Source organism: Equus caballus, chromosome 3, assembly GCF_041296265.1.
Source record: "Equus caballus isolate H_3958 breed thoroughbred chromosome 3, TB-T2T, whole genome shotgun sequence".
Classification (NCBI taxonomy): domain Eukaryota; kingdom Metazoa; phylum Chordata; class Mammalia; order Perissodactyla; family Equidae; genus Equus; species Equus caballus.
This window is the reverse complement of record NC_091686.1, coordinates 85,915,381-85,933,974: the sequence shown is the minus strand read 5'-3', so window position 1 is coordinate 85,933,974 and position 18,594 is coordinate 85,915,381. Positions and strand designations below refer to the sequence as shown.

The window sequence follows — 18,594 nt, the reverse complement described above, 5'->3', positions numbered from 1 at the left end:
CAGTATGTTATATGTGTGGAAGCCAAAAAAATCTCTTACAATCTACAGACTATAACCTGATGTATTACACTTTGTGAAGCCTTGACATAAGAAAGGTAAAGGGGGCAGCAAATGAGTTTATTCAAAATATTTACCCTTTCCAAGAGTTGCATGTGATTTTCCATCAAAATCCAAGCTGCAGAGAATAGCAGCGTCGGTGATGCTGTAGACTGTAACAGCTCAGAATCACACTGCTGTGAGGAACAGCTAGGAAAACCACGTTACTGATTATCCTGACAGAGCCAGTAGCCTCTGCCTTAAGCTGTGCATGCTTCAGCCTGGCAAGTGGACACAGTTGAGTTAGTTCATGGGAGATGATGAAAAGTGTTGGCCAAAGCTTTCCCTAAGAGACCCGGGAAGTGCTCCTAACCTTTAGTGTTTGTAAGAATCACCTGGACAGCTTATGAAATCGGCACATTTCTGGGCCTCACCCCCAGAGAGTTTTGTTCTATTGGTATGAAGGGGACCTAGGAATCTGCTTTGTTAACAAGTTTCCCAGGTGATTCTTCTGCAAGTGGTTCACGCAGAAGAGAATTTATATGCCCTGAATCGCAGATGTTTTTGAGCTGATAATCACTTTAGAGCTCATTTGGTGTACAATTTCTTAACCTTTTTCCCTTCGTAAGAGCCAAGACAATTACCATTAAGATAAATGCATGACGCTTTCTCATTAATCTATTCACATTTGACAAAACCACAAGTGTTGGGAAGGACTAAAAAATGCCACAACTATTAGCAGCAGTAATTCATGACAGACTAAGCAGCAATAAGATTACGTTTTACTCATTTCCCTACTGTTGAACTTAACACCAGCTCTCAAGAAAACTTCTCAGAATACAAGGCAGAGACAGTAAGTGTTAACACAGGGATGACCTGGAATTCATTCACGTTTTTAAAATAATTCATTAGTAATCTTGAGTACTTTATTAGTAATAGATTTCCTGGTGATACAAATCACAATGAGACATACCATTATGGCAGAGCCTGCTAGCTGTCACCTAGAATTTATTTTTCTCTGGTCTCTGTAAGAATCTCCAAATGTTAGTGGGGCACATGGACATCCAGAAAAAAAGATTACGTTTTCCAGCCTCTCTTGCAGCTTGGAGTGATCATGTTCTTGACAACAGGATATAAGAAGAAGTATTGTGTAAGACTGCCAGGCAGTGTCCTTAAAGGGAGGGCCATGCCTTTTCTTCTTTCTGTGGCTGGAATGTGGGGGTGAAAGCTAGAGCAGCCATCTTGGACCATGATGGAGAAAGCATGTGTGGAGGGTAGCAGAGGAAAGAACCAAGTAGAAGAAGCCTGGATCCCTGCAGATGCTGGAGTTGTCATGGGAGTCTTGGGCTGCCTATGTTATGTGTGAGAGAATTGTGTTTCTATCTTGTTTAAGCTATTGTTATTTCTGGCCTTTTGTCACACATTGCAGCCCCAAGTTTGAGAGCCCCTAATCTGGCCAACTCGCTTATTTTTTACATGAGAGCCCGAAACCCAGGGGAGGTGAGTGGCTTGATGGAAATTGCATAGCTAGTGAGGCACAGACCTGGAAGTAGAACCTAGGTCTCTTGGTTTCTGGATCAGTTCCCTTTTCACCACCCTAGGCTTTCTCAAGTACACTGTTAGAAGCCATGCCTAGAATTGAGATCATAGTTCTGCAATTGAATCAAGATGATAGACTAAACCCACGTGCCTATCCGCCTCCCGTCGAAAGTCTCATTGAAAAGGTACAGAAAACATTTCTTAAAAGAATAAATCCATAATAGTACGGGAATACAAGAAATGGTATTATTAGCAGATCAGAGATTTTTAGCTTTCCTGGGAATATTACTGAGAAGTTTATGAAAGGTAGAAAATAGATGGGATTGGAACAATGGATGTAGCAGCTTGCTACCTGCGTCCACATCCCCTTGCCTATCTCTGATTTCAGTACCACTCAAGTACGCTCTGCATGTCTCTCCACTTTTCTGCCTCAAGGTTTTCCCAGAAGCAGTGAGAGCTTGAGCAATTCTCCTGGAGGAGTAGGAATGATGGCACTCTTGGAGACCCTTTTCCAACTGAGGCAGGAGCCAATGGATTAAGTCCCCAGACTTATGTCTTTTGGTTCCAGCAGAGTTGAGCTCCTGATGCCCACGGTAGCCTTGATATTGCACTCTTTATTGGCTTTTCCTCTGTGCTTGTGTCATTTTTCACTACTCTCTTCTCCTTCTTCCTCAGATTGCCTCCTAAATAAACTACCTGCCACAAATCCTTGTCTCATGCTCTGCTTTTGTGGGAACTCAAAGTATGACAATGAAGAATCAAGGCCAGAGAAACCACAGCCTGAAACACACGTAGGAGAAAATTACTAAAGAGGTAAGCAGCTTTCCAGGGGTCAAGAGGCACAAAGAACAAAAGGGGGCCTTGAGAACTTATCAGGGTAATTAATTAAAGTTCTTTATTCAGAATACGTGGCTCCATTCAGACTCCCCCTTATATTGAACTTCTAAGTGACTTTTCTCCAGACGAAAGTCTCCCAAAGTACTTTCTAATCAAAGTGAATGTCTATCTGATGTGAGCTCCTAGTATGGGGGCAGGGGAGAGAGAGCAGGGCAGGAAAAGCAAAGCCAGTGCATCACAAACCAGGGCAACAGAGGAACAAATGGAGGGGGAGCAGCTGACTTGGTCATTTGGGTCCAAGATTGCTCAGTTTTCAATAATCCCACAGTGGCTTTTGTTCCACCAGGTGCAGCTCCACCTACCCCCTCAAGCTCAGAGGCTTGGTACCCTCAGGCAAGTGAGCGTAGCATCTGAGCCACAGGAGCAGGCAGGGGCCACAAGTCCCACAGGCGACAGGAGAAGGATGGGGCAGAAGGTGGCACTGGTGTCCTGAGAGTCCACCATGCGGATAAACATATGCTGGACAGGGGTCCTTGAAGTTGAAGCCTCTTTGGCCACCAGGCTGCAGAGGGGTAGAATTAAAATCCAAGGAGAGTGACAGGTCCTGACATACATATGACAAGGCTGAGATGGGCAAGGGCTTAGAGCAGAAAGCTGTAGGGTCAAGAAAGGAAGGTAAGTTCTCTATGTCTATTGCTTGCAATGCTAAGAAATCCAGGCACTGGCCTTGCGTGCCACCTCCCAGTGTGGTGTTGAAGGAGGGGCTGGGTCCAGGTGAAGCTATGACTGCAGCCTACAATGATGCACTGAGGCTGATTCAGGATAGAATGCAGCGAGGAGACTTTACCCCCTATCTCAGTCTACTCAGGCTGCCAAGACAAAATACCACAAACCGGCTTAAGCAACAGACATTTATTTCTCACAGTTCTGGAGGTTAGAAGTCCAAGATCAGGGTGCTGGCAGATTTGGTTCCTGGTGAGAGCCCTCTTCCTGGCTTGCAGACGGCTGCCTTCTCGCTGTGTCCTCGCATGATGGAGAGAGAGGAGGCTCTTCCTCTTCTTCTAAGGACACCAATTGCATCATGGCGGCTCCACCTTCATGATGTCATCTAAACCTAATTACCTTCCCAAGGCTCCACCTCCAACTATCATATCACTGGGGGTTAGAGCTTCAACAAATGAATTTTAGGGGGGCATAAACGTTACATCCATAGTGACTCCCCATGCCAGAATCTGACTCAGGGAAATTTGAGAAGATATTATATCCATAAAACAAGGGGAGAAAACCCTTCACCAATGAGTTATTAAATAGCACACAGCTGAAGATTAAATTAGTGAGCTGGAAGATCAAGCCCAGAGATTTGCCCAGAACTCAACAGAAATGATTAAAGAGAGCGAACGAGGGGAGAAAAACTTAAGACACATGGTGGATAGATCCAGAGGTTTATGCATTCGTGTAGAAGTAAATAATGAAGAGAATGGAGGGGAGGAAATAATGAAAGGAATAACAGAAGAAAGATTTCCAGGTCTGAAAACAGAGGAACTTTCTGATTGAACATATCCTCCAAATCCTGAATAGGATGAAGGAGACTAAACCCACATCAAGAGACACCTTGGCAACATTTCAGAAATCACAGCCCTTGTTGCCACAGGATCCAGAGAGATTTCAAATTGCTTCAGACTGTGGGGTTGGTATTGCTTCAGTGCCTTGACTCCTGAAATAACTCTCCTATACTCTGTTCTTAAGGCATAGAACAAGCAGCCAATGAATGTGTCTTGATGGGTGTGCTTCAAGAGCAATATGCCCAGAAACATTATAAATTTAGATTCCAGCAATAGCGTCACATATAACAACGCAAAACAACAGTAAAGGAGATAAACAGTAATTCATAGAAGAAAATAACTATTTTATATCTATGCCTGCTGTTGAAGCCCCACACACATCTCATCAGGGAAACATGCAGCTTATGCAAGTTGAGTTTATTGAAATTGCTGAGCGAGGAAAAACATGACCTTGACAGAGTCTCGAAGGGTCTCCAAAGAGGGAAATCAGGGAAGGATGTTTATAGAGTTGGGAGGACTGGAGTTAGTCAGAGGGTGGTGGTTTAGGTCAAGGATTGATAGAATTTGTAAATCTGGCAGCTTGCTAGAACTGTCCGTGATCTTTGGAACACGTAAATCCATGTGGAGGTATCGTTACTATGGTCTTATCGTGGAATGCATGGGTCTGAACAAGCTGGTGTTAAAATAATTTGAGTTGAGACAGTTTATGTTGCACGTTATGGTTTGGTATAGTTAATCTATTTTGCAAATCACAATACAGTTTTCTTTTTTTTTTTTTGCAAACTGTGGTTTCCACTTCTTTTCTCAGTGTGGTATCTAGCATAGTGCCTGGATAGGCACTCAATAAGTGTTTGGTTGAACAAATTAGTAAATTAGTTATTAAAGAGGAATCAAAGACAAAAGGAATGTTTACACACTAAAGTATATGGCAATGGTGCTTAATAAAAATGCAGATTCCTAGGGTCACCCCCCAGATAGTTTGAATCAGTGGGTCTGCATTTGGGGCTGGTGATTTTGAGGCAAGAGGTCCACAGATTTCACTTTTGAGAAACACTAGCATAGTGGCATGGTGCCAAACAAAGTGGGCTTGAGATGCTAACATGTGGAAGGAAATAAGACCTTATAGGTATCTTTGAGACTTGGTAAAATAGGATTGATAATTGAACTAAAGAAATAAAAAAAAAAAAGAGTCCGCTTCAAAATAAGCCAGCTGATAGAAAAGGAAGCAGGATGAATTGTTTATCTACAAGTACAGACCTACCTGACAATCTATGCATCCTAATGTGATACACAGTGCAAGTGTGACCACTTCGTTGAGAATTAAAGAAAAATAGAAGCAATATCGTTATGGTAAAGAACTTTAGATTACAGTGTCTTAACAGTTTGAGATGTGTTACTTGGTGATTTCTTATTAACAATAAAATGCCTACATTTAAATACTTTGTTTTTTTATTGAGATGAAATTAACATGGCATGAGATAAACCGTTTTAGAGTGAACAATTCGGTGGCATTTAGAACATTCACAATGTTGTGCAACCACTACTTCTATCTAATTCCAAAATGTTTTCATCACCCTACACTAAAACCCTGTACCCATTAAGCAGTTACTCCTCACTTCCTCCTCCCCTCAGCTCTTGGCCACCACAGATCTACACTGTCTCTATAGATTTATCCATTCTGGATGTTTCACGTAAATGGAATCATGCAATATGTGACCTTTAGTAAAAGTCTACCTTTTTCGTGTAGCAAAATGTTTCCAAGGTTCATCCATATTTTAGCATGTATCATTCCCTTTTATGGCTAATAAAATTCCATTGTATGCACGTACCACAATTTGTTTATTCATTCATACATCCATGGATATTTGGGTTGTTTCCACCTTTTGGCTACTGTAAATAGTGCTGCTGTTTGTGTACAAGTATATACCTAGGAGTGTGTACTTTTATATGTATACCTAGGAGTGCAATTGCTGGATCCTATGATAATTGTATGTTTCGCTTCTTAAGGAACTGCCAAACTATTTTCTGCAATGACTGAACCATTTAACATCCCTACCAGAAATGGATGAGGGTTCCAATTTCTCTACATCCTCACCCATGCTTGTTATTTATTTATTTTTATGTACTTATATTTTATATCTATTTACATATATAATATATATGTTATAAATATTTTATGTATTATATATATAATATATAAATATGCTATAGCTATAAATAGATATATTTAAAATATTTAAATATTTGCATTTCCTTATGATTAATGATGTTGCGCATCTTTTCATTTGCTTGTTGGTCATTTGTAAAACTTATTTGGAAAAATATCTATTCAAGTCCTTTGCCCGTTTTAAAATTTGGTTGTTTGTCTTTTTGTTGTTGAGTTATAAGAGTTCTTTATATATTCTGGATAGCAGGCCCTCATCAGATATATGGTTAGAAAATATTTTCCCTAATTCTGTAGATTGTATTGGGTTTTTTAAAAAAATTAATTGAATAAATTCAAAATTATCTTTATACTGACATCCACTTCATTCCCTTGCATTCTAATATGCTTTCTTAAGTGGAAGACCTAGTTAGGGCCATGAATACATATAAACCTATGGTATACATTGCCTCACTCCTAATCTTAATAAGTTTGTGGGAACAAGTTGTTCATGGGAATATATTTTTCAGGTGTATCACGGCAAGAAAAAAGACTGAGAATCACTTTTCTGGACCAAGTGTCCAGATTCAAGAACAGGATGACGTATTCCTGATTCTTGCATGTCAAAAACTGGTACAAAGGTATGAAATAATAGCAGGAGGAACACCAACTAACCTGACGTATAGGAAGTCTCCTCGGCCACATTGACTTTGCTGGTCCTCAACCCTTGGATCTCGAGATACAATGAAGAAAAGCGACCTAATTCTGTAATTCTTTATCCCAAATGTTGGCTTATTCAGCAGCCTCCATTGGACAGTCTACATCTCAAGCCAATAGAGTTTGGCTTATTAAAAGGGGACATGAGTCTCACAAAGCCTCAAATACCAGGTTTTTAAACAAAACTAACAGCAGCCGCATGAGATGTAGCGTGAAGCCAAAATTCTTCAAGCCCTGGAGTTGGAGAAGAAGGATGTGCCTGGAAGAGTGATTGCCCTTAATCTGGGAAAAATACAAAGATCAATGGGAAAGCAGACTTCCTGGCTGACAAAACCTCAGAGGCTTTCAAGTGGCCTGACAGCCCTAGACAGAGCCCTAAGTAGATATTGAGCACAGAGTGAAAACCGTCTGTAGCATTCAGCTATAGGCTTTCAGATCTGGAAAGTGCTTCATCTTAAAGCTGGCCCACTGGCACGCAGCTCACAGAGACAGAATAAAAGCTGCAAACTCTTCCTTATGAAATCAATCCCACTAGCTATTCTCAACCAAACTCTAGACAAATCAAAGTCATCTATTTGTATAAGTATAAGCTGGAGACTGCATACCCTCAGAACCAGTGGAACCATGGATGAACTTGTGGATGCTGAGAGAAGGACAGAAAAGCCACTCTGTCCTCTAATACTTCACCACTTCTTCCAGACATGGTAGACAAAAAGACCACCAGCAGAGAGTTAATCAACTCTTGATTCATGAAATGTTTACTGAGTTTCTGTTACATGCTGGAGACAGTGCCAGATCATCAAAGACAGCTCCTGCTCTGAAGGTGAGGTGGCCATACAGAGGAACGGTCTCTAACGTGGGGCCTGGTAGAATGGGGTGGCCCCCTGAATTTGGAAGGAAGGAGAGCTGAACCAGCTTCACTCTATGAGCCAGGACTTTCCTGGTTGCAAGTGACAGAAAACTAATTTGAAGTACAAAGAGGGAATGCATTGTCATGAAACCAATCCTCTGGAAGGATCAGCTAGTCTTCAGAACTGACTGGAAGCAGAGACTAGATTGCCATCAAGACAAGGCCACTGCATGGGCTGTTTCATGTCCGGGAAGCTCTTCTCTCCACTTAGTTTATCTGCTACTCATTATTCATGTTTTTCCAGTCACCTCCTCGGGGGAGCCTCCCTCTTCCCCCACTCATCTCCCTAACTGGATCACACCCAGAGTCCTGGCTGGTCTAGTCAAGCCTTAGGGGCAAATTACAAAAAGGCGACTCTTTAGGGTGGACAGTGCCAGTGTGTGAAGAACAAGGTGCCCCTTCTTCTGGGCAAATACAGCTTCACGCCAGACCTCATGGATTGGTGAACAGACTTTAAGTGGGATTTCAGCCCACTTACCCCCTCAGCTGTGCTTCTTTGTGCAGTGCACAAATTGTACAACTGTACAGAGTAGGTGAGCCAGATTCCCCATTACACGTACTCAGAAGACTGTGTACCTTTTCTCCTCACTACTTGTCAAAATAGTAGTTTTACTTTACTTGCATGATTATTTAAAAAATCTCTCCCTGCAAGCTCATAAGCCTCACAAGGGCAGCAATTGGGTCTCAACATGTTATTCCTGGAGCCCAGCAGTGTCTGGCACATGGAAGGCCCTTGAAAAATAATGGTTGTTTCATGAATAAATGAACGAGCAAGCAAATGAATGTTCATTTCTTTATTTCTCTTGGACTGGCTTTTTCTATGAGGTGGCAGCCATGCTTGCTGGCAGCTTCTGAGCCCACAGACAGAGAAGGCTGAGTCTCCTTAATTCTGATTTTTAAAATTCCAGAGAAGGATGCTAATTGGTCCAGCTGAGATCATATGCTCACTGGGAGTGGAAGGCATGCTGATTGGCAACCCCTCTCAAAGCTCTGTTTGATGAATGATGGGGTGAGCAGTTCCCCAAAAGAAGGGGGGCTCTTCCTAGTGGAAGAGGGGAGGCCTGGGCAGAGACAACTCCAGATGGCCCCTATCCTGCCATTGACTTGCCAATGGGTCAGGTGTTCAGGTCACTTCTGTGTCTTTGTTTCCTCACCTGGGAAAAGGGGGAATATGCTGAGTTCATCTCTGAGATGGTCCAGCTCAACATTCTATTCCCTTTGTTCTGGTTCTGGTTCTGATTCTGGTTCTCCCTGCTAAGTTCTGTTCTAGTGCTCCAGGTGCTCAATGGAAAAAGACATGACCGAGAGCAGCCTGAGTCAAGGAAGGCTTAATGGAGGTGAGCTTTAATCTGAGTCGAAAGCTGAGGAGAAGTTGTAATGGAGAAAGGAAGGAGGGGAGAAGACCTCCCACGTCTAAGGGTCGGGGGTTGGCTGGGGGAAGTGTGTTAGGTATTGGTGTTGAGCCATCTGTTTGTCAAGAGTCTTTTTTTTCTTAATGTAAATATCTTTGTAAGGAGTACTATGTTAACTCGTCTGCATTTTCCCCTGACTTAGTTTATCCAAGAACAGCAAGCCGGTCATCCACAACGATCTGAGGGAATGAGACATTGGACAGGTAAGTTTTGATAATCCAAATAGGTCCTGAGTACAAGCCTCTCTAGGGTGCATGAATTAGGCTGGTCACCTCGGGGTCTACACTTTGCGTGTGTGCTGCAGGGCAGCGGGGGTAGTTTTGCTCCAATAGTGGGAGAGTGACTCAGGGAGGCAGAGCAGGAAGTAAGTGTCTCCATTCCACGATGTTAAAATGTCATGAGGCTCTTACACCCACCATTGTCCCTAAACCCTTCCCAGGGTCAAGCACAATAACCTCTTGGCGCCTGTCTGTTCCCCTTCCAATCCTCAGCCCAGCCCTCTGTAGCTTTCCTCAAGGATGTTCTTTAAGCTCATTTCAATCTTCTTCCTATCGGGGAGCAGTGAAGTTTGCCTTCACTAGCTAAGGATGGGCCTCATCCTGAAAATGGGGGCGGTCTGTCCAGGAGATCATCCACCAGGCACCACCATGGGAGCCCTGGGCACCTGGAAGGGGAGCTGGAAAAGGGAGAGAAACTTCACCAAAGGGAAGTGGGAGGAGGGGGCAAGTGGTGCAGTTTTGACCCGGGTACACTGGCAATCCTTTAAAGCCGCATTGCCTGTAACAACACTGCTCCTTTGGGCCCTACTCTTACTTACCCCAACATGGAGTCCTATTGCCAGATCCCCAAATCTGTTTAACAAGGAAGAGAATGAAGTTCCATGCTCTGGAAATGGGGAAACTGTGTTTCATGTTACCACTAATGATGGACAGAAAGAACACAGGACATTTACCCTGGCCCCCTAGAGCTGTGCGAGGTGTGACCGCCTACTGGTGCTAGAAAAATAGGTACAGCTTCCACATTAAAGGACTTGGAGTGTGTGTCAGGGAAGGGGGAAGGGTGGGCAAGCAGCCCTGTGTAAAATGCTACCCAAAGAAGCAATATAGCCTAGTGAATAAAAATACAGATCTGAGGGCTGGCCCCGTGGCCAAGTGGTTGGGTTCGCGCGCTCCGCTGCAGGCAGCCCAGTGTTTCATTTGTTTGGGTCCTGGGCGCGGACATGGCACTGCTCATCAAGCCACGCTGAGGCAGCGTCCCACATGCCACAGCTGGAAGGGCCCACAATGAAGAATGTACAACTATGTACCAGGGGGACTTTGGGGAGAAAAAGGAAAAAAATAAAATCTTAAAAAAAAAAACAAACAAATCTGAAGCCAGTCTGCTTGAGTTTAATTCTCCCAGTTCTGCCTCTTACTAGCTGTATGACTTTGGGTAAGTTACTTCACCTATATGTGCCTTAGTCTCACCTGTAAAATGGGTTTAACAAAAGTTTCTACCTCTTGGGATCGTTGGGAGGATTAAATGAGTTAATACCAGCACTAGAACAGTACCTGGTGCCAAGTGAGTGTGTTGGCTAATATTGATATTCCCCAGTCTATTGGCTGTGAATTTGAAATGTTTCCCAAAGCTAAAGTTACATAAAATTTGAATGGAGACTTAAACAGACTAAGGTTGTGGGGATGGAGCTTCAAAGCCAGAAAAAGTGATTGAGAGATAGAAGGCTGAAGAATAAAACAGAAGCAGGTGTAGAGGCTCAAGGTGGGACCCTCAGGATAAACTGACCAGACTTGGGGGGGTGCAGGCAGGATGGCTGGGAGGCCTAGAGTGCAGTGGGAGCTGATCAGGGCCTTAGGCGGGGGGATGAGAGGGTGAAGCAGTTAGATAAGAGAGAAGGCAAAGGGCAACTGTGGGCAGAGTAGAACTCAGAGTCTAGGTGTGGGTGGTTGCAGAAAAAGCAATTTTGACTACAACCCAGTTTGGAATTGGAGGTGAGCAAAATTTGGAAAGAGATGAAGTTTATTTTTGGCATCTCCTCTCCAAAGAGCGCTGCTCCTGTCTTGCTCTTTGTCCAATGTCTCTATCCTGCCTTGGAAATTCTGCACCACCACCCCCCTCCCCCGCAAGATAAGCCTCCCCTCCTCTCCCACTGCTCCACAGCCTGGAACTGCTCACCTCACCCACCAGTTCCCTAACAAAATTCCCCTTATGAGCATAGGCTCAGATGTCAGAGGAAAGCTAACAGAGTGGAACTCATCTCTCACTAACAAAATTACTGACAGGCACTGGCTAGTCCCTAGTGCACCTGGATTTTGAAAAGGAAATCTTTGTAAACTCAAATGAATGCCTAATCTAAGAATTCTTAATTTAGGGGTGATGGGGTGGGTATAGGTGCATTTCAGGCGGTTGACAGAGAGTCATCATTTTCAATGATTCTTAAAGGGGCTTGTGACTCCCAAAATGTTCAGGGCATTTGCTTTAACTTATTTTGGCTAAGACAGTGTAACAAAGAAAAAGGTAAGCATTCAGGTGAGTTGGAAGAAAATATTTTTCAATTGTGTAAATTAGTGATGTGTGTGTCTCTCCAAATTCTTTTCTCTTTCTATTTTGGAACTATAGTTTGTTTTTTAATGGTTGGATTCATAGCTTTCCTCCCACCAACGTGGCTCCTGTAGTAGCTTCAATTGGGGGTTCAAGTGTGAGTGTCGGGAGTTGTAGGGTAGCTGAGGTAGGTGTAACCAGGTTACAGGAGCTGAAATCTGCTTAGTCATAGGTTTTTCACAGCCTACATCCTCTTCCTTTCTAGAACAGGAAGTTCTTACTTCCATAACATGTTCTCATCACCAAGGAAGTGAGCATATATTTTCCACAGCTCCCGTCCTCCTCTTCCCTCCCCCACTTCCTATTGCTGTCTGCTGTCTCCATCCACTCTCCCAGAATGCTTCACTTTGCCATAATGAGATGCTCGGCTGCTGTGCAGCCACTGACGTCTGGAGATGGATGGGGCCTCCTGTACTGCCCTGAGAGGGATGTTAAAAAGACATTGTATTCATGGAAGCAGGCTAGAAAAGGCGAGGAGAAATGAAGAGCCTGACAACACACAGAAGCCACTGTCCAAGTAAAATGGTTATTCTTTCTGTCCATCCCCTGCTAGCTGGAATAACTGAAGCAATGCTATATTTATGAAAGTCACTATAAAGGTCACGCATTGTTTACATTCAATTGGAAAATTATCCCTTCTGAGATCGAATTTAATGGCAACATCATTAAGACTTGATTAGCTCAATGCGAATAAGGTGAAAATACCCAATTCAGAGAAGCACATATGGTAATAAATGAATACATTTTTATTCAAATACTGTTAAATCCCTAGGCAGGTGTGATTTTGTAAAACAAAAGACCCTGAGTGAAAAAGAAAAGCGTCAGTTTAAACATCCTATAGTTGTGCTGGAGAAAAAGATCAGCAAAAAAAGGCTTCTTAATGCTGCCCTCTTAGTCATGTGTCAAGAAATCTTGGAAATTAGAAATAGTTTTAAAAATAAATGAAATTTCCTCTGCATCTAGGAGAGGCAAAAAACATTCATTGCTAAATGAAATTTAAATTGAAACACTGATGTCAAATCTCAGTATAATTGGAAAATTCTTAGCTTTTCTGAGAGATCTCTAATATGGCTGCTTCATAAAGAGAAAGAGCAGGATTTTTAGAAATTTAGAAATACAGACTCCTTTTTTCTTGAAAGCATGAAAGTTAGCCAACTTACCTCACAAGATTGCAGTAGGTTCATAAGGAAATATGTGGCAGCATCACATTGGTGCTCACGCGTTCATTCCTGCTTCCCTTTCCTGCGTCTATAATGGTTTTACATATTTTATTTAGCCCTTATTTATCCCTTGAAGGTATTGATGTGGGGTCGGTGAGCCGAGGAGTCAAAAGAAAGATTTCTTAGACTCTCAAGATCTGGCAGTAGTGCTCTTTTATTTAGAGAATAGTGTGGAATAGCATGGGGACAGGACCCATGGGCAGTCAGAGCTTCTGCTGCCCTGAGTTGAGGGTTAGGGCTAATTTTATAAGGCATGGGTACGTGACTTATTTTTACTGGAAAAAAAGAAAAGATGATGTAAAAAGTCATTAAATGATTTCAGTGCAGATGGGGTCTGGTTATTGTGCGGTCATATAACTTTAGATACGAATCTGGCCATATAGATTGGCATGCAGGTGAGGATACCCCGGGCTTCTCTCCCTGGGGCAGTCCTAATTCATACCATAAAAAAAGTCCACTGGGTCACATAGTTTGGCATGTAGGCCAGGTCACCTTGGGCTTCTCTGGCTGGGGCAGACTTAATCCACATCAGTATTACTCCTATTTTTATAGATAAAGGAACTGAAGCCCAGATAATTTTAATGCCCGTTCAAGGGTTTAAATAGTGGGATTTGAGTCTTAATCTAGGCTGGCCCAAGGGCAATATTTAAAGACATTTTTGCCTTTGCCTCTGGTATACCAGATTAAAAATCTTTTATATCAGTGGCTGTGGCTCTCAGGGAAAAGTAATATTACTTCAAAGTACAAAGAAGAGAAATTATTCATTATGGGAACACAATATATGTCTGTATTCCTGTAGAATCCCCCGTAATTTTTTACAATCTTTTACAGTCAAGTTTACTTGTTTAGGATGCCTTCTTTCTACATTCACAGGAATTTCCTATGTCCATGTGAACGTCCAGTCTCAATCAATTTTCATTGAACTAGTTTTAAGCTAGCACAAACTCCCACTGGAGTTTGAACATCGAGGTATTGCTATTGGGTACTCATTTTTTTCTTTATTGTGTAAAGTCTCACATTTAGTTCCAAACTAGGCTGATCTCACACTGGTGGCACGTCCTGCAGAAGGAGGCTTTTGTATCCTAACTCAATGTCCACCAGAGAACTCTAGAAGGGAGGGAGGAAGCCAGGTTCATAAAACAGAGTGATTGTGGAGTCAGGGACTGGTTTAGCGGAAAAGACAGATTTGGGATGACCAGCCGGATGTGAGGGGAAGAGTTTATTGAAGAATGTGATGATTACTGGAGAGCGTCATGACAACACCAGTAGCTAACGTTTATTGAGCCTCACTGTGTGCCAGGTACTTTTAAGTGCTTTACTTGTATTTATTCATTCATTTATTCCTCACAACATACCTATGAGGAAGGTGCTCTTATTTTCACTATTTTGCAGATGAGGAAACCAAGACACAGAGGCATGAAGTAATTCATCTTCTTAAGTGGTGGAGCCAATGGGATTTTAATCCGGGCCATCTGGCTCCAGAAAGCCTAAATTCTGCTTCAGAAAAATTGGCGAAAGTGCTCCCAAGGCTAAAATACCCAGTGTAGAGTTGGTTCCAGAAAATTCCATCTGTTAAGGTTTTTTATATTGGGTTACACATTATAGACCCAATGGAGGCTGATGAAAAAATAGAAGTCTCTTGAATATGCATTATAAGCCCATGGGACAGGAGCATATCAATTCTGTGAAGTAACCTGTAGTGATTATAAAGAGGTTACTTGCTCATGTTTAACAGTGCTCTGACCTCTAGCATAGGACCGGCAGGGGAAAAGGAAGCTGAAATGTCTACTTCTATGCTTTTTCCATTAACCTGATAACTGGGACCTGACTGTATGCAGGTATTGCAAAACGAAACCAACATTTTTATTACCCTAGTAGCATCTGGCAAGTGACTATTTGCAAAACTGTTCTGTGTATGTATGTGAAAAGCAACACATGTTACAGTGACATTCTTATGTAAATAAAAGCTTAAGCGCGGAAACTGCTTCCCAATAACACAGGCCTCAATGGTTAAAAGGTTAATTCCAGCAGGCTGAAGAGGCTGCCCGCTCTCACTGACAGATCAGAGCGGAGAACTTACTGGATTCAGCAGAGCCTCATTAGATACTCTGGATAAACAGTGTCATTAATAATATACCATAAAGCGAATAGTTGCTGTTGAAATATGACCAAAAGGATAAAATAAATAAGAAAGCTGCGGTAACCTGGAAATAATCTTTCGGACCCATATTTTTCATAATATATATCTACAAAGACAGACTGAGTTATTCAACCTGAGCCTAGATATTCAAGTCTAGAAAGAGGTCAGTTTTCAGTTTCTATCTTTTAAAAGCACATTCACATCCAAATTATTATATCCTTATAAATAAATCTCTCGGGTATGTGGGGCATATATTAACCTGATTAAAAAGAGAGGGAACTGAAGCCCGGCATGGGAACGTTATAACAGGGAGTTTAGCTACTTCAGGGCACTATTACTTACTCGCTGAGTGGCAAATTACTGGAGCGCTATAAGCCTGAGCTAATTTATCTGTAAAGTGGGAATAACAGTAGTGCCCCTTTGGAGTGGTATGATGTTAGGTGGAATAATTTGCAGGCAAAGCACTGTAAGAGTAGTGCCTATCACAATAGAAGCACTGGAAAAAGTTGTCATCATTTGGGTCAGCAAACTGTCAGTTGGTTATGAGTTTGGAGAAAGAAACTATCCTGACCGCTATGGATATATTTACTTTTTGTTTGTTTGTTTGTTTCCATATCTTGGAAACCCACTTAGCTTGACTTTTTGTAACCAGTGGAGTTCTACATACTCTCTCACTGTAATCTGAGGCTGAATTAACTCCTCCCTGCCATGTGTTCTTTCTCGTTCTCTTCAGATCTTACCAGGAGCACATTTCTCTATTTGTCTGAGCAGGCTCCACTTTATTTCTTGAGGACTACGCCGTTCTCCATTCTGTACTCCCAACCCCAACACACGTAGTAAAAGCGTGCTATAGGGGGGTCTGTGGAATTTGGGGAAAAGTTTTAAAATCTGATTAAAGAGCTCTGCTGTTCTTTCTCTCACTAGATTTTTCCACATCAAATTTTAATCTAGGCTTAGGGTATTTAACAATATGTGTGATTAAAATTAATATTGTACAACTAATGAAACAGAAATATTCCAATTCAATTAAGTATCAGTGGACACAAGGTAACTTGCTTTAATATTACTTTAATACAGTAACCAGGTGAAGCAAAATGACATAGAGACTGCATTCCCAAATATCTCTAGCCATCACAGTCCCAAGACAATTATCAACTTGTTTCTCCAATGATTCGAATATAAATGCACAGAGCGTAATATTATTATGGCAGCAAACATCCCCATAGGGATGAAGTTATTTGGGAATGCTACCAATGAGAAAAAATAGAAATGTATTATATATTGAAAAAACTCTTTACTGAATTTCATAAAAAAGAAGGCAAGATTCCAGCTATGAAGTATAGAATTTGTATTAGATTGATATAGTGACGTTCAAATGGGAAGAGAGAGTGGTTTACCCATCTTCGGAATTTGAATCTTTGATACTGGACAGTGTGGTTCAGGGGAAAAGACCTGGTCTAGGAGTTGGGAAATTTGAGATTAATTAATGCTTTGTTATTAACTAGCTGAGTGACTTGGACTAGACATTTAACCCTTTTGGACCTCAAGTCTCATACTCTTAAAATGAAGAGGTTGGATTTGATCATCTCCAAGGATCTTTCTCGATCTAAAATTTCACCCTACAGTCAACATTCGGTTCACTTTAAGGAACAGTAGACTAGTATGTACTATTTGAAAGCACAGTACTAGGTGTGAGGAACATAAAGATGAATATAACAACTTTCCTGCCCTCAAAGGTTTATAATCTTGTGGATTATTAAAATGACCTGTTAATATTTGCAGAAGATTATATCGTCATTTAATTATACCTGTTTTGTTATTCATAAAACATGTGGGGCAGTGAGGCTTAGCAGACCAAGAATGGGCTTTGCCTCTCAATCTCCAGCCTGTAGCTGATCCACTACAAGGATCTCTGTAAATTACTCTCCATTTTTCATTTGAAAATAATCATACTAACCCAACTGAAACTGATGCTGAGAAATAACAAAGGTTGTACATTCTATAAATTTTTATGGACAGCATGCGCCAGCAGAGTCCTGGGTGCTAAAGGCAGAGCAGCTAGCAGGTCCCTCATGCAGCTTAACCATGACATACATTATTACAAAGTTTGCCGCAAATCAACATAGCAAATGGCTACCTAAAACAAATTAATTGTGGGCTTATTTTAATTTAGAGGTGTCAAGAAGCAAACCCATTTCTGTGCAAAATAACGTGTCTCAGCCCTTGAAGTACCATGATAAGCAAAACACAAGTACAAACATTATATATATGAAATGTTATGAACTTGTATCAACTATATAAAATTTATTATTTCCAAAAGGTAGAATAGGTTGAAAACATAAATGGGATAAAGAATGTAGGAGCAGCTTTTCTGCTCAGAGTAAGGACTGACATTCTCACAGTTAGATCTGTCCATCAAGGAATGGCCTATCTCAGAGTCCAGGGGTATCTACCCATCTCCGTGGGGCCTAGCTGATGCTCGGTGAGGTGACAGGTCACCGATATGGATGAGATTCTTCTCTTCAGAAGGAACCTTAAGTGGAAAAATTCAGGTTCAATTCTGAGATTCTGTGATTAGGTGAAGTGATTCATAAATGTTTGAATGATAGAAATACAATAGATATAAAATTATAAAGATGCAATTTATTAAGGAGACATTAGGGATTAACAGGCTTGGAGCATATTACAACTGGAGTGGTGTGGGACAGAGGAACTGGTTTAATCCCATTCTTTCAAATATCTTATTTTTGACATAACATTTACGCCCAGGTTTGAAACCTAAATTTCAGAACCCTGAAACAAAAGTCTTGGTTGCAGAAATCTAAAACCAAAACGACTGATGTTTTGTTACCAGTTGTTTGTGGTGTCATCCATTCTCTGAGGCAGGATCTGTATAATGCTCTTGCTGACGGCTGGGGCAGGGCCTTGGGATACAGGCAAGCGGTATTACATGTGCTGTGGTTGGGGTAGGAGGAGACAATCCTCTATTAATATCTCAAAATAGTACTCTGCTGCAATAATCTGGAGAGTGTGATAAATTGGTTTGAAACCACTGAAAAAACTGGTCGGAACTCATGAAAATGGTTCGAATTCTTGATTTAGAAAATTCAGTGGTCAGAATTCACCTAAATTAACGCCTTCCTCTGCCAAATAACAGACAATGTTGTTTTCTGGACGGCCTCTCAGCATCAATGACTTAGGTTCTCTTAGCTTACGCTTCGTTGTCGACAACTTCGAGGGCTGGTGACCCGACCCCTAGGTTTGCCGACGTGTCAGTCTGAGCCCCAATCTCAGAGCATGGCACTGGGTTTCCTGTATGCAGTCTGAGGCGTACAGATGTTTGTATGACGGACAATGCCTGCAGCATTCGAAGCCTTTAGAACAGCCCATTTCTGATGAAGGGACAAGAAGTGTGTTGATTCTGAAAAAGAAGTGCATTTCGAAATCGGGGAGAGGATGGACTGTTGTACAAAAAACGGG

At 41.8% G+C, this 18,594-nt stretch overlaps 2 protein-coding genes across 4 annotated transcripts in view; both read left to right on the top strand.

Annotated features, from left to right (window-relative positions):
• Positions 1-2,278, top strand: part of CWH43 (cell wall biogenesis 43 C-terminal homolog) — a 68,902-nt gene extending 66,624 nt beyond the window's left edge. Inside the window, exon 17 of the mRNA XM_070263866.1 lies at positions 2,011-2,278. The gene's annotated coding sequence lies outside the window, so the exon portion shown is untranslated. The remainder of the gene's footprint in view (positions 1-2,010) is intronic.
• Positions 2,279-8,964: 6,686 nt separating this feature from the next.
• Positions 8,965-18,594, top strand: part of DCUN1D4 (defective in cullin neddylation 1 domain containing 4) — a 78,845-nt gene continuing 69,215 nt past the window's right edge. The window contains exons 1-2 of one of the 3 annotated variants that reach the window (XM_005608781.4): positions 8,965-9,081; positions 9,299-9,359. In XM_005608781.4, coding sequence (XP_005608838.1) covers positions 9,076-9,081; positions 9,299-9,359 — 67 coding nt within the window. In that variant the 5' untranslated portion in view covers positions 8,965-9,075. The remainder of the gene's footprint in view (positions 9,082-9,298; positions 9,360-18,594) is intronic. The other 2 variants (XM_070263858.1, XM_070263849.1) reach the window with 2 other exon arrangements.